The 12955-nt window shown below is 35.8% G+C and overlaps 3 protein-coding genes across 8 annotated transcripts in view; 2 read left to right on the top strand and 1 right to left on the bottom strand.

Annotated features, from left to right (window-relative positions):
• Positions 1 to 12955, bottom strand: part of LOC126598703 (uncharacterized) — a 97973-nt gene that overhangs the window by 55964 nt on the left and 29054 nt on the right. The window lies entirely within an intron of this gene.
• On the top strand, positions 1580 to 4621 carry LOC126598708 (flavin-containing monooxygenase FMO GS-OX-like 9). The gene is made up of 7 exons (XM_050265072.1): positions 1580 to 2172; positions 2425 to 2495; positions 2666 to 2824; positions 2933 to 3015; positions 3315 to 3450; positions 3832 to 4005; positions 4119 to 4621. Exons 1-7 carry the CDS (start codon positions 1614 to 1616, stop codon positions 4314 to 4316), a joined length of 1380 nt encoding a protein of 459 aa, XP_050121029.1. The 5' UTR covers positions 1580 to 1613; the 3' UTR covers positions 4317 to 4621.
• LOC126598704 (cysteine-rich receptor-like protein kinase 10) overlaps positions 10934 to 12955 on the top strand; it is a 43500-nt gene continuing 41478 nt past the window's right edge. For 2 of the 6 annotated variants that reach the window (XM_050265062.1, XM_050265063.1), the window contains exons 1-5: positions 10955 to 11756; positions 11860 to 12003; positions 12116 to 12237; positions 12390 to 12600; positions 12683 to 12920. In XM_050265062.1, coding sequence (XP_050121019.1) covers positions 10955 to 11756; positions 11860 to 12003; positions 12116 to 12237; positions 12390 to 12600; positions 12683 to 12920 — 1517 coding nt within the window. Of the gene's footprint in view, positions 11757 to 11859; positions 12004 to 12115; positions 12238 to 12389; positions 12601 to 12682; positions 12921 to 12955 lie in introns of all 6 variants that reach the window. The other 4 variants (XM_050265064.1, XM_050265065.1, XM_050265067.1 and 1 more) reach the window with 4 other exon arrangements.

The raw sequence follows: 12955 nt of genomic DNA, 5'->3' as shown, positions 1-12955 counted from the left end.
TTTTTTTTTATAAAATTGGATTCTACAAATATCATTTATAACAAAAAAAAAATATGAGTTGAAGGAAGATAAAATTGAACATTACCACATTAGCCATTAAAATAACATTTAATATTTATATATCGATATTTCCATTAGAGATGCTCTTAACCGTTTCTCTCCATTTCCATGAAAAGTTACAAGGCTGAAACTTGCATGCATGAGGCTGCATATATGCCATAGTCCTTTAATGGGCTCGAGACAACTTTGTTTGGGCACGATGATGATGACGACAAATAACAAAAATATGAGATTGAAAATTGTCATGGAAGTAAACTTTTTAGTTAAAAGTAGGCGAGAAAAATATAAGTAGGCTTTTTAAAAAATGAGATTGTTTATGAACATTTTATTGCTTTATATTTTTTTACTTAATATTTCTTAATATTTGCATAAAAATTGACGTTAAATTGTGAGGTGATATATAATTCATAAAAAATCTCATTTAAAAAAAAAAATCCCTTTTAACATTTCAAACAAATCTCATTGATTTTTTACCTTGTCACGTGTTATCTCCCATCTGGCAAACCTTCTCCATCAGACTATGACTTATCTCCCAACAAATTATTATAATTTTTTTTCCATCTGTTTGCGTGAAGAAAATTCAATTATATATAAAAAGAAATTTTAACAAAAAGCTTCAAGTATTGTTTATTTTAACGAAAAACTATATTTTTACATTAAAAATCAATCATGGTACTATTTACTTTACTTTTATTTTGTTCTTATCATTAAAACTCAAAATTTTCAAGCTCTTTTCATTAGTTTTCCTTATATAGAAACTCATTCAACAACAAAAATTTCCAACACCCAGAAGAGAAAAATAAAAAGGAGTAATTAGGTTTTCATCCTTATTTTTACTACTCTATTGATTAAAACCTTATTACTTTTCAATTTTTGATCAAGGTCCTTTGTATTAATAATATCATTAATTATTTCAATAATAAAATATTTTTTATTTATAAATATATTCATTTAATATTAAAAATGTTACAATTAGTATATTTATATTTATGGCTAAATTTTTTATCATATATTTTTATTTTTAGTTTGTACCCATTTTTAATTTGCAACCCTTTTTTAATTTGTACCAATTTTCCTTTCAATTTTAATTTGTACCCATATATTAATTTCTTTTTGTGCCCATATTTTTTAAAGTTTTTATTTGTATTGTACCCATATTTTTTTATTTATTTGTACCCATTTTTATTTTTGCTAAATGTACCCATTTTGAAGAATGTACCCATGTTTTGATACAATAATTTTTTGGTTATTTTCTATGAATGTACCCATGTTTACACACACACACACAATAGTATATTTATATTTTAATATTTTTAATCCCACAAATTATGTTTTTTATTTAAAATCTCATTAATATAAACAACTATAAATTTTAATTTTTAATTTAAAAAATATAGTAACGTACATAGAAATAAATTATCAATTAATTTTAGGGACTTGGATCAAAAATTGAAAACCAACAAAGTTTCAGTCAAAGATTGTTCATAACTAGGGACCACATCCAAAGTCTCCCAAATAAAAATCCACAACGCCAAACCCTAGACCAACCAACCATGGCTTCTGAAACTTACCAACCCAAAAATGTATGTGTGATTGGAGCTGGACCCTCGGGGCTTGTAGCTGCAAGGGAGCTGAGGAAAGAAGGTCACAGGGTGGTGGTGTTGGAACAAAACCATGAGGTGGGAGGGCAGTGGCTCTACGACCCAAATGTGGAGGGAGAGGATCCCTTAGGAAGGTCACCTACCCTAAAAGTGCATAGCAGTCTTTACTCCTCTTTGAGGATAATTTCTCCAAGAGAGAGCATGGGGTTCACTGACTTCCCATTTGCAGTCAAGAAAGGTAGGGACATGAGGAGGTTTCCTGGCCATACGGAGCTTCTTTTGTACCTCAAGGATTTTTGTGATTGGTTTGGATTGAGGGAGTTGATAAGGTTCAATACGAGGGTTTCATATGTGGGGATGTTGGATGGAGATCATGTAGTTGGTTGCAAAGATCTGAAATGGGTTGTGAGGAGTATGGAGAAGAAGGCTGAGATTTTCGTGGAGGAGGTGTTTGATGCGGTGGTTGTGGCCTCCGGCCATTACTCTAACCCAAGGTTACCGTCCATTAAAGGTACTTACTACTTGATTAATTTCCTTAGTTTCATGGCTCATGTCTAACAAGGATTCCGTTTTGACACTATTTTTGACCAATCATGCACTGACATGTGTTTCAACATTTTCATATGAGAATGTAAAATGTCCAAGAGAATAATAATCACGTATTTAATCATAATTATATGTGGTTTCAATTTTGTTTTTCTTTTTCTCTATTTCCTTTTTTTTTTCTTTTTAATTGCGGTGGGTTCAATTTGGTCATGTTTAGGAATGGATGCATGGAAGAGGAAGCAAATGCACAGTCACATCTATAGGGTTCCGGAGCCATTTCGTGATGAGGCAAGGCAATATATAGTTAATGCTAAATGTTAGCTTGATGTATATTGGTGGCTTATTTCCTGATAACTTAAGAGTGTTTGGAGAATCGTACTTGTCTAACATAAGTTTATAAAGATCAACGAAACTTTCTAGCACAAAAGAGATGAAGTGATCCTTTTGCTCATTTGCAGGTTGTGGTGGTGGTTGCGAATTCACTAAGTGGACAAGATATATCAATAGACCTAGTGGCTGTGGCCAAGGCAATCTATCTCAGTGCCAGATCGCTTGACATATCTAAGGGCTTGTCCAAAGTCATTTCCAAACACGAAAACTTGCACCTTCGTCCCCAGGTACAAGAAATTAGCTTCTATAAGTCTAGAATTAGATTTTAAGCAAATATAAAAACTATGTCCAATACAAATGTCTTTTGTGTGACATTTAAATGCAACCAAATGCAGATAGAGTCGCTTCAAGAAGATGGGAAAGTATTATTTGTGGACGGTTCTTGGATCACTGCAGACACTATCATATATTGTACTGGGTAAATTTTCAACCCAATATCATCTACACAATGGAAAATGTCATTATAAATAAATTAACAACATTTTAAATTAGTCTTGCATTGTTATGTAACGTGATTGATCTAAAATACTGCAACATGACATCTTTCCTTCTGATGGAACGATGTACTTGCTTTGGAAAGTGATTGGTTAACCATAGTCTTTTGAGTTTTGACTGAAAGATTTTGTGTGGGTCCCACACTAAAATTATGGAACCACACCAAGATGTATTCCTTTGAAATAGTTTATAAACTAATTGTTCCAAGTGGGATGTGTTCAGGTATTCATACACGTTCTCCTTTCTTGACACCAAAGGAATAGTAACTGTGGATGATAACAGAGTGGGCCCTTTGTATGAGCACACCTTCCCTCCATCACTTGCTCCCTCTTTATCTTTTGTAGGCATTCCAAAAAAGGTAACTAAAACATTTCTAATTTTAGAATGTATAGAATGTTTTGAGGTATAGGGAAGGTGAGTCTTGGTGTAATGAAAAAAGTTGTTCTTTTGTAATTGAAAAGTAACAGGTTCAAGTCGTAGAAGCAGTCTCTTTACAAAGTAAAGATAAGACTGCTACGTTTTTCTCGACTCTCAAAAAGCGGGGAGCCTTGTTGATTAGGGATCACCTTTTTTTTTAGTATGCTTTGAGCCTTTGAGGTGTAGATTTTTGTATTAAAGATAATACAGTGATCAAAATTTAACTGCAAAAAATTTCAAATTATAGAATGTTTCGGAGCGTAATAGATTATTCATTCTATTTTAATGAAAAATGATTAATTAATCGATAGATCTGATCTAGGTCATAGGGTTCCTGTTCTTTGAGTCACAAGCAAAATGGATAGCTCAACTGCTCTCTGGGAAAACAACACTGCCATCAAGGGATGACATGATGCAGTCCATCAAAGAGTTCTACCACTCAAGGGAGGTTGCTGGCATTCCAAAACATGACACCCACGGCATCGGCGACTTCGAGGTAAACTTTCGTGCAACAAAATTATATGCATCATATTTACTGTTCATGTGACTTGTAAAGTCGTTGTAGCTTACATTCTAAGGTCTCTACCTTTCTTGTTTTGCTTGTTGCAGTATTGTGATAGATATGGAGATCACTCGGGGTTCCCACATTTGGAAGAATGGAGGAAAGAGCTTTGCTATTCGGCACACATACATGCCGACGCCGACTTAACATTCAGGGATTCGTGCGATGATCATGAGCTGCTTCAAAAGGCTTTTCAAAGTCCATATTTTGCTCAATTTCGGCCTCAAGATTTAGATTTCCTCTGAAATAACCCTGCAAATATTATTTATTTGAATGTGGTTCAATATTCTAACGAATTAGGGTGTTGGTTGAGTTTATACTAATGTGTTCCAAGTCATAGAAGACATAAACTTTACCCTTCATAAAAGCACGCATGAATCATTCTTTCCGAATGCTTATTGCAATTGAGTTTTGATCATCTTTTTAGTCCAACCCAAAATACAAATGCATTCAGCCTTGGTTCATGGGTATGCTAGCAGTGGTTGGTTGCTATAGTTGTTTCCTATAATCTTTCGAACTTCAGTACGAGAAAACATGCACATTGATCTAACCGAGTGTCATAACTTACGTGTAATTTTCTTAATTATGTAACGCGAGACATTTAGATTCAAGAAAGACATCAAACATCTGACGTATCCTAATAACTAATCAATCCTCATCACTTGGATGATGTTAACATTCTAGCAAAAGCAATTTCAGAAGTTACATATTATGATTACAAAAACTATAAATGACACTGATATTAACAAGGGTAGGTAAAACATTTCCCAAATGAATAACCTACTTAACCTCACTTTCACGCTCCAATTTTCATTCTTTTGAAGTTTTTTCTCCATGATTCAATTCAAGAGTAGGTAAAATTTTTGTACAAACTGTCTACAATTGTCCGTAGAATACTTTCGCAGTCGGTGAAGTTTGCTGAATGATAAATTTGTGGAGGCATGATTTTGAAAGCAAGCTATGATTCAAGAGCTTGTCTTCATGGTAAAGGTCAGATTACATAAGGAGTGCATTTTTCTCTCATCACTCTACTTAATATTTTTTATGAGTAAAAATTTCGAGACCCGTGTCTATTTACTACACAAATCTTGAAATTTAAATTTATTCAACAATGATAAATAAGGTGGTGAGCATCTTTGCATAACCAAATAAGGCCTTTGCTATAATTAGTGCCTAAACCTCACCAAATTCGACATAAAATATTGAACATTAATAGTTTTAATAAAATACGGGACAAAAATAGTAATTGAATAGTGGGGGAGTCAGAGTTCTATTGTGAGGGAGAGCCTTTCATATACGTACGGAAAAAAAAATTGAACTCATTAAATGAGGAGTCGAAGTAATTTCAAAGACCTATTCAATTTAATAGAGAGAATCAAAAGAATTGGACAATACAACTTGTGGGTCGGAGAGAGCAGAGTAACCACTAAATTTTTTAAAAAATAACGTACAAAAAAATTATGTGTTACATAAGAGGGCAAAAAGGAAGTCTGCAAATAATCGATAATTAGGTTAGTTTAGAGTTAATATTAAAATCCTTTTTCAAACTCCCATCTACAAACTCACCATTTCATCAAACTACAAAAATAAAACAACAGAACTGTTAGAACTAGAAAACAACGACGTAGTTCGACTCATGACTCAACTTCTTCACGAGGAACAATTCATCTTCCTCATATCTCATGGCAATTGAAGGCTTGGGGCTGCTAAAAAATTTCTTATACCGAAATCAAGTTGGGCCTATGGTCCTTTAATGGCTCCGCCCCTGACATGAATGTTATATACGTCTATAATATATCTGCAAATTTGATCTTGTTATAACCGCACCAAAAAATGAAAATATTTAAAAAAAATACATACATGCGTGTATTATACCCAAATCTGGCCTACGTTTGCTCTTCATGTCAATGCCTCTTACAATTAGGTTGAGGAACTGTTTGGTTTTCAAGTTGTATTGCTCGAGCATTGCATTTCCTTTCAATTCAATAATATTAATGCAGACAACGCTTTATTGCAATGATTAAAATTAGTCATGCTTATGCATCATGATGCTTGCTCGATCTCCATCAACTCTCCTCCTCTAACAATTAAAGAGGGCTAGTTCAGTATAAAATACAGATCCGAAACTAGTATTCCGAATCTCAAACCGAAATTTTTCAAGACGGAACTTTGAATATCAATCATAAATCAAAATTTCGGAAATCCCGAAATGTTTTCGGGATTTCGGGACAAATCGAGATTCCCAAATTGAAGGAATGCCTGTTATGTACTAGAAGAAGAAAAAGAAGAAACAAAGCAGAAGAGCAAAACGAACAAACAAAAACATACAACGATTGTTACTTGTTCATGGTAATTTAATACGTTAACCCTAAACCCATCTGCGAAAACAAGGTTTCTCCAAACAAACTAAACGAGAAGAGAAACAGGGCTCAATTTGTGATAGCAGGATGGCACAAAAGACACGGACAAAATGATCCTAAAAGGTGTTCGCTTGCTTTTCTCTACGATCAGATCTCGTTCCTTCTTCACTCGTCTCTACTTTCTTTCTCTAAAACGTTTCACAGTCCCTGTTTTCTCTGTTGTTTTTCTTCTGGCGCTTCGTGGGTCTTCGGATTTTAGGAGGTGGGTTTCTTGGCTTCGAGCCTTCAACGGATCAAGAACTGATCTGGGCAGAGCGGTAGCATGGATGTGGGTCGTGGTCGCGGTGAGGGTATGTAGGTAGGAACGATGCGACAATGTTTTCGTCGATATTCCTCTTGAATTGTTTGATAATTAGAGCCAATTTATTTTGGATTTTGATGATGGGGATGATGAGATTAAAGAGGAGAGGAATTTGGAAGTGGATAAAGGCAGCGAAGTACAATGGAGAAAGGAAAGGAATTTGGCAATGGAGGAATTTGGGTGAATGCGGCTGGGGATGAGGAAGGGGAAGACATGGGATTCTGGATGGGGAAGACGATTTCTGGGTTTGGTGTTTTTTATTTATTTATTTTATTTTTTATTAACTAGGGTTAATATTATAATATTTTTAATGTATAAAAAATTATTTTTTTGTCACATGTCAGTCAGAATAGCACAAATGTAGCAGTCATGTCAACTGTTAACAGATCAATGATGGAAAATGTAACGGATTTTGAAATAAAATAGTAGGTGAAGTATGAAAGTGGAATATTTTTAAAATGTTGTATGAAGTTGTAATAAACCTCAAACCTGAGGGGGTATTATGTAATTTACCCTTAATTTTTATTGGACTGAATTAGATTAGTTACTAATGAAGTTATGCTATTCAAACATTATTTTTTACTTTTTACACCCTCGTTAATTTTTGTCATTTAATTTTTTTCAATTTATCTAATTCGATGATTGAAAATTGAAAGAATGTGAGAAGTAAAATATTTGATAGGCACAAAGATTCAGTTTAATGGGAGTAACCCAACTCGCTCCACCTGCCTCCCTCGCTAACGGCATGTTTACCTAACGGTAATGAAAATAAAATGAATTGAATTGAGGAGGGGTTGGAATAAGGAGAAGTTAGAATCAGATTTTTGTTGAAGTTGTTTACTTAAATGTTCTGGAATCGGAATAGAATTCCATAAAGCTGTATACTAATCCAGCAGAATCAGAATATAAACCAGTATGATTACTAAAATGCCCTTGTTCCAAATCAAATATTTTATATACTTTAATGAGTTTATAAAAGATAGTCTTGGAAATAAAAAAAATAAGTGAGGGCATAAAGAGAACAAAAGTGTCATTCGGATTACCCAAACAATCAGGAATTTGATTACCACCTATATCTAGAGAATCCAATTCCACCAATACAAAGAATTGAATTCCAAAATTTGTGTAGGCCCCACTACTTTTTTGATTTCTCCATGTTCAATAAACACCGAAATACTCCGTACTCAAAATTCAATTTCACACTTTTATTCCGATTACGAATACGTAAACATGTGGTAAAAGTTCTCACTGAAACCCCCCAAATATCACAGGACTGCTAAGTCTCCCACGTTGCTTCGTCTGCCTCGTTCCCCTGAAAAAAATGATCTTTTCCCGTCTGGATCGGTGATTTGGGGTCTTCCGCCATCTAGGTCTATTGGTATCTCAGATCACACACACACATCTCTTTCTCTCTCTCTCACAAACGACCTGAATTTTCTCACTTACCAAACACTCCACTTCCGCTGATTCTTCCCCCACCAGTCACGTTCCGTCGCGGGAAGTCAATACCCAACTCCGTCGTTTTCAGCAAACCGTGATCTTAATTTGACACGACAGACAAAGTGAGCAATTAGTAGGAACTGGGGATTTTGAAAGGTGTTTAGTTAGTGAGAAAATAGAGAGAGAAAATGGAATGGCAATTAATAGGAACTGGGGAATTCCATGAAAGCAAATGGGATTTTGAAAGGTGTTTGGTTGGTTGAATTCTCTGCAAATGGGAATTCTATGAAAGCAAACATTCAGGCCAAGCTTGATGAAGCAAAGAGCCAGAGAGAGGCTTGAGGTTAGGACGGAGAAAAAAAGAGGAGAGTGCAGAGAGGCAGACAACGAATACCGTGTTCTTTCATGCAAAATCATAATTATTTTAGTACATTGTAAATTTATTATGTGACATAAAAAATTAAAGGGGTAGGTAATCAGAGAAGATTCAACCCACAAAGGAGGAATCTTTTCTAAGATTCTGAAGACGGGTTAATTACACTAATATCCCTTGAGGTTTATCCTTTGAGGTTTATTCTTTTTTCACAAAACGCTTTAAGGTTTGAATCATTACACTAACATCCTTTCACGTTTTAATTCACTTTTGTGGAGCCAAATATATTCACTAGGCGACACGTGGATTTTTGGACAAAAGATGACAAAAATACCCTCGAGGCATACCAGGATTCCTACGCGCGAGCAGTGGGCAATCATCTTTCAATCAAGTCAAAAGTATCCAAAAAAGGTAACAATTAAAAACCTCTTTCATCAAATCCTTTCTATAAGGTATTTCCCAAGACCTAGTATTTTCTATTTCATTATTTAGCTAATCAATTAGCTAAATAATATATGTCTACCATATCTCCTAAAATCATCCTTAATAGTCAATTAAATCACCCAATTAATAGCCAAAACCGGCCCCCCACTTTTCACATCCTCATCTTTCCCATTTTCCTTATTAAAATAGTCATTCATTTTTATAACCACCCATTTATTCTTTTCATATTTAATTAGAATAAATTGGCTAATTAAACATGAATTTGACCCCCACAAAAACCTTATGGCCGGTTCCCATTATTCAAAATGGGGCAAGGCCTACCCCTATAAATAGGCACCTATTCTCACCAAAAATTCATTCCAAACCTCTTGCAAAAAATCCCAAATATTCTAAACACTATTTCTCTCTAAAATTCTAACTTTGGCATCGGAGGTTCTTCGGCCAAAGCCCCCCCCCATTCATCGTGGGCGCGTGAGGCTTTTGGCCTTAACCTAAGGTGCTAGTTGTTTTGTAGGTGCAAAATCGTCCAAGATCGAGGAGGAGAAAATTTGCATCCACAACTTTCATATCCACCCCTACGGATGATACTACCCTTGTAGTTAATTATTAAAAATAAAATGTATAGATAAATAAATCAAAAACTACATTTAAACATTAGAAATAAAAAAAAAAACCCAAAGAAATACTCTTGTAGGATTTATCAATGAGGGAAATCGACATCTAGCTTCTCCAGAGGCTATTGATTTTCTAGATAAGCTTTTTCGTTATGATCAGCAGAAAATCCTTACAGTAGGAGAATCAATGGCTATGCATGTTACTGAATCCAATCCTTCAGTAAATCTTAAGGAGTGTGAGTGTAATGTTTCAAACCTGAGGAAGTTTTGTGAAAAAACGATAAACCTTAAGGAGTTTTAGTGTAACTAACCATTCTGAAGGCTAAAGAAGTTTCAAAAGCATTAATTGAACATGTCCAATAGCAAAAGTTGATTAGGTTAGTTGATTAAGACATTATCGGCCTCATATACTCAAGTTCAAGTTTAAGAAGAGTTAAAAAGAATGAAGAAAAAAAAAATCAAAGATGTTGAATATTTGAGGAAGGATAAAAAAGGCAAGAAGAGTTTGGCTAAAATTTCCAGTCAACTCAACTGTTAGGACAAAACTTATCTGCCGGTTCAAACGTTCCTGTCAATTCATAACTACATTTCAATCATGAGAAGATCACTTTGAAAAGCCAAACTTTGAAAAACCAAACAAAGAAGAAGGGCGACAACGAAGAAACCGTTAAACACGGGCTGAAGGTATATCAGCTGACCTAAACCTTTCTTATGTGCACAAGGTACGTACAAGGTGGGATTAATCAAAACAATATTAGCGAAATTAAAATTTTAAATTAAAAAATATGTCACCAATACAAATTAAGCGCGTTAACCAACATAGTTTAATTATCAACAACTATATATTTTAGTTTAAAATTTTGATCTTCCTACGTTTGTTTTTTTGGAAACATTTTTGCTCACCACCATTTAGTATGGTATATACTCACTATTATATTTATCACCGTTAGATGATTGATAATGCATACTGTACACATATGTATTATAATGATTTAATAATTAAATAATAATATACAATACATACCTTGCAGATGGGAAATTTTTCAATGTGAACGGAATATACATTCTTTTATTTTTGCAAAAAAAATAAATTGTTAACAGGTGTTAACAGGTGAAACGGATGACTTAATAGATTAATGAGTTGAATTTGAGTGACTTGTTGGATTAATGGTCAGATTCAACCCATTCCAAACTCAATAAATCCAGCCCATTTACATGTCTATTTAATGAGAGGAACTCTTCCACTCCTGCATTGCTTTTGTTGATACTCAATACAAAAACCTATGATTTTATGATCAATCGTCAAAAAATGAAAAACATTACTACCCTTCTTTTGATTATTTCCGTTTTTACTCTGCTCAGCTTTCCGACCAGTACGGAAGCTGATTACCTGGCTCAACTCTGCCCAAACACCGCCACCTTCACCCCAAACTCCACCTTCGAGTCCAACCTCAACCGCCTCCTCTCCACCCTCTCCTCCAACGCTAACCACTCCACCGGTTTCTACAACGCCACAGTCCAAACCACAAACAACGCCGTGTACGGCCTTTTCCTCTGCCGCGGCGACGTCGTGGGCACCGACGCTTGCGAAACCTGTGTCGCCACCGCAATCGCCGAGGCCCCAAAACGCTGCTCCTTAAAAAAACAGGTGGTGATCTGGTACGACGACTGCATGCTACGCTATTCCAACGAGTTATTCTTCTCCACCGCCCCTGAGTTGACCCCCCTGTACATGTGGGACATGGATAACGCCACCGACCAGACTCGGTTCAACCAGGTGGTGGAGGCGAGTATGAACGAGGTGGCTACAAAGGCTGCCTACGACGCCGACAAGTTCGCTACAAAAGAAGAGAACGTCAGTGATCTGATTCCCCTGTACAGCCTTGGACAGTGCACACAGGACCTGTCCGCGACTGCTTGCGACCAGTGCTTTAGGGTTGCCATAGCGGAATGGAGGATTTGTTGTAGTGGAAAGCTAGCGGTACGACTTCTGCATCCGAGTTGTAACGTTAGGTATGCAATCTACCCCTTCTACGCCCAGAACGCCACAGCCCCTGAGCCTGCACCAGGGGCTCCTCCTCCTCCGCCTAAAGGTAAAGCGAACAAACATTTTATAACTTTTTAGAAGCCCCAATCAAGTCATTTCTGGTATTATGAGATTAGTTTATTGGAAAATATTTTTTGTTTATTTTACAGGAAAAAGCAAAATCCCAACTGTTACAGTTGTTGCCATTGTTGTACCAATATCTGTATCTGTGCTACTCATTGTTGTTGGTTACTGCTGCATAACCAGGAGAGCAAGAAAGAAGTACAATCAAACAGCAGCAGACGAACCAAGCGGTAAACAAATATATTCTTCTGCGATTCTCCTCTTGTTTATTCTCGTTTATTCTCCTTTCATTTATTCCTTGTCTATAAACATTATGCTTCTATGGTTTGGTTGGTTGTGCAGGTGACAATGACATTACTACTGTCGGGTCTTTGCTATTTGATTTTGCTGCCATCCAAGCAGTCACGAGCAATTTCTCCGATGATCACAAGTTAGGCGAAGGTGGTTTCGGTAAAGTTTACAAGGTATGTTAATCTGTATATGGTATGAGTGCTCCTTCAGGTCCATAAAGTTCCAATTTATATGCATGCAAAATCTGAATAATTTTGGAGCCTCAGAATCTGTCCATGAATGCCATGAGTGGACATTCCATTGTTTGATTGACGTTTTCTCGCAGGGTGTACTTTCAAACGGTCAAGAAGTAGCTGTGAAGAGGCTATCAAGGAACTCTGACCAAGGCACGGAAGAGTTTAAGAATGAGATGGTATTGGTGGCCAAGCTTCAACACCGAAATCTGGTTAGGCTATTGGGATTCTGCTTGGAAGGCCAAGAAAAGATTCTTATTTATGAATTTGTGCTCAACAAAAGCCTAGACTGTTTCCTATTTGGTTTGTACACTCAGACATTTGATAGTCTTTCCCTATTGCAATAGCAGTTCGTCGATGATAACTTGATTTTGATGATTTGCAGACCCTGAGAAACAAAGGCAATTGGATTGGTCAAGACGTTACAAGATTATTTCAGGAATTGCTCGAGGAATCATGTACCTACATGAAGATTCTCGACTTAGAATTATACATCGTGATCTCAAAGCTAGCAATATATTGTTAGATGGGGAGATGCATCCAAAAATATCTGATTTTGGCATGGCCAGGATATTTGGGGTTGATCAAACTCAAGCAAACACGAATAGAATTGTCGGAACATTGTAAGTTACCTATTTCATTCTTTTCTCACGACCAC

Source organism: Malus sylvestris, chromosome 14, assembly GCF_916048215.2.
Source record: "Malus sylvestris chromosome 14, drMalSylv7.2, whole genome shotgun sequence".
Taxonomy (NCBI): Eukaryota; Viridiplantae; Streptophyta; class Magnoliopsida; order Rosales; family Rosaceae; genus Malus; species Malus sylvestris.
This window is presented reverse-complemented; position numbering and strand designations above follow the sequence as displayed.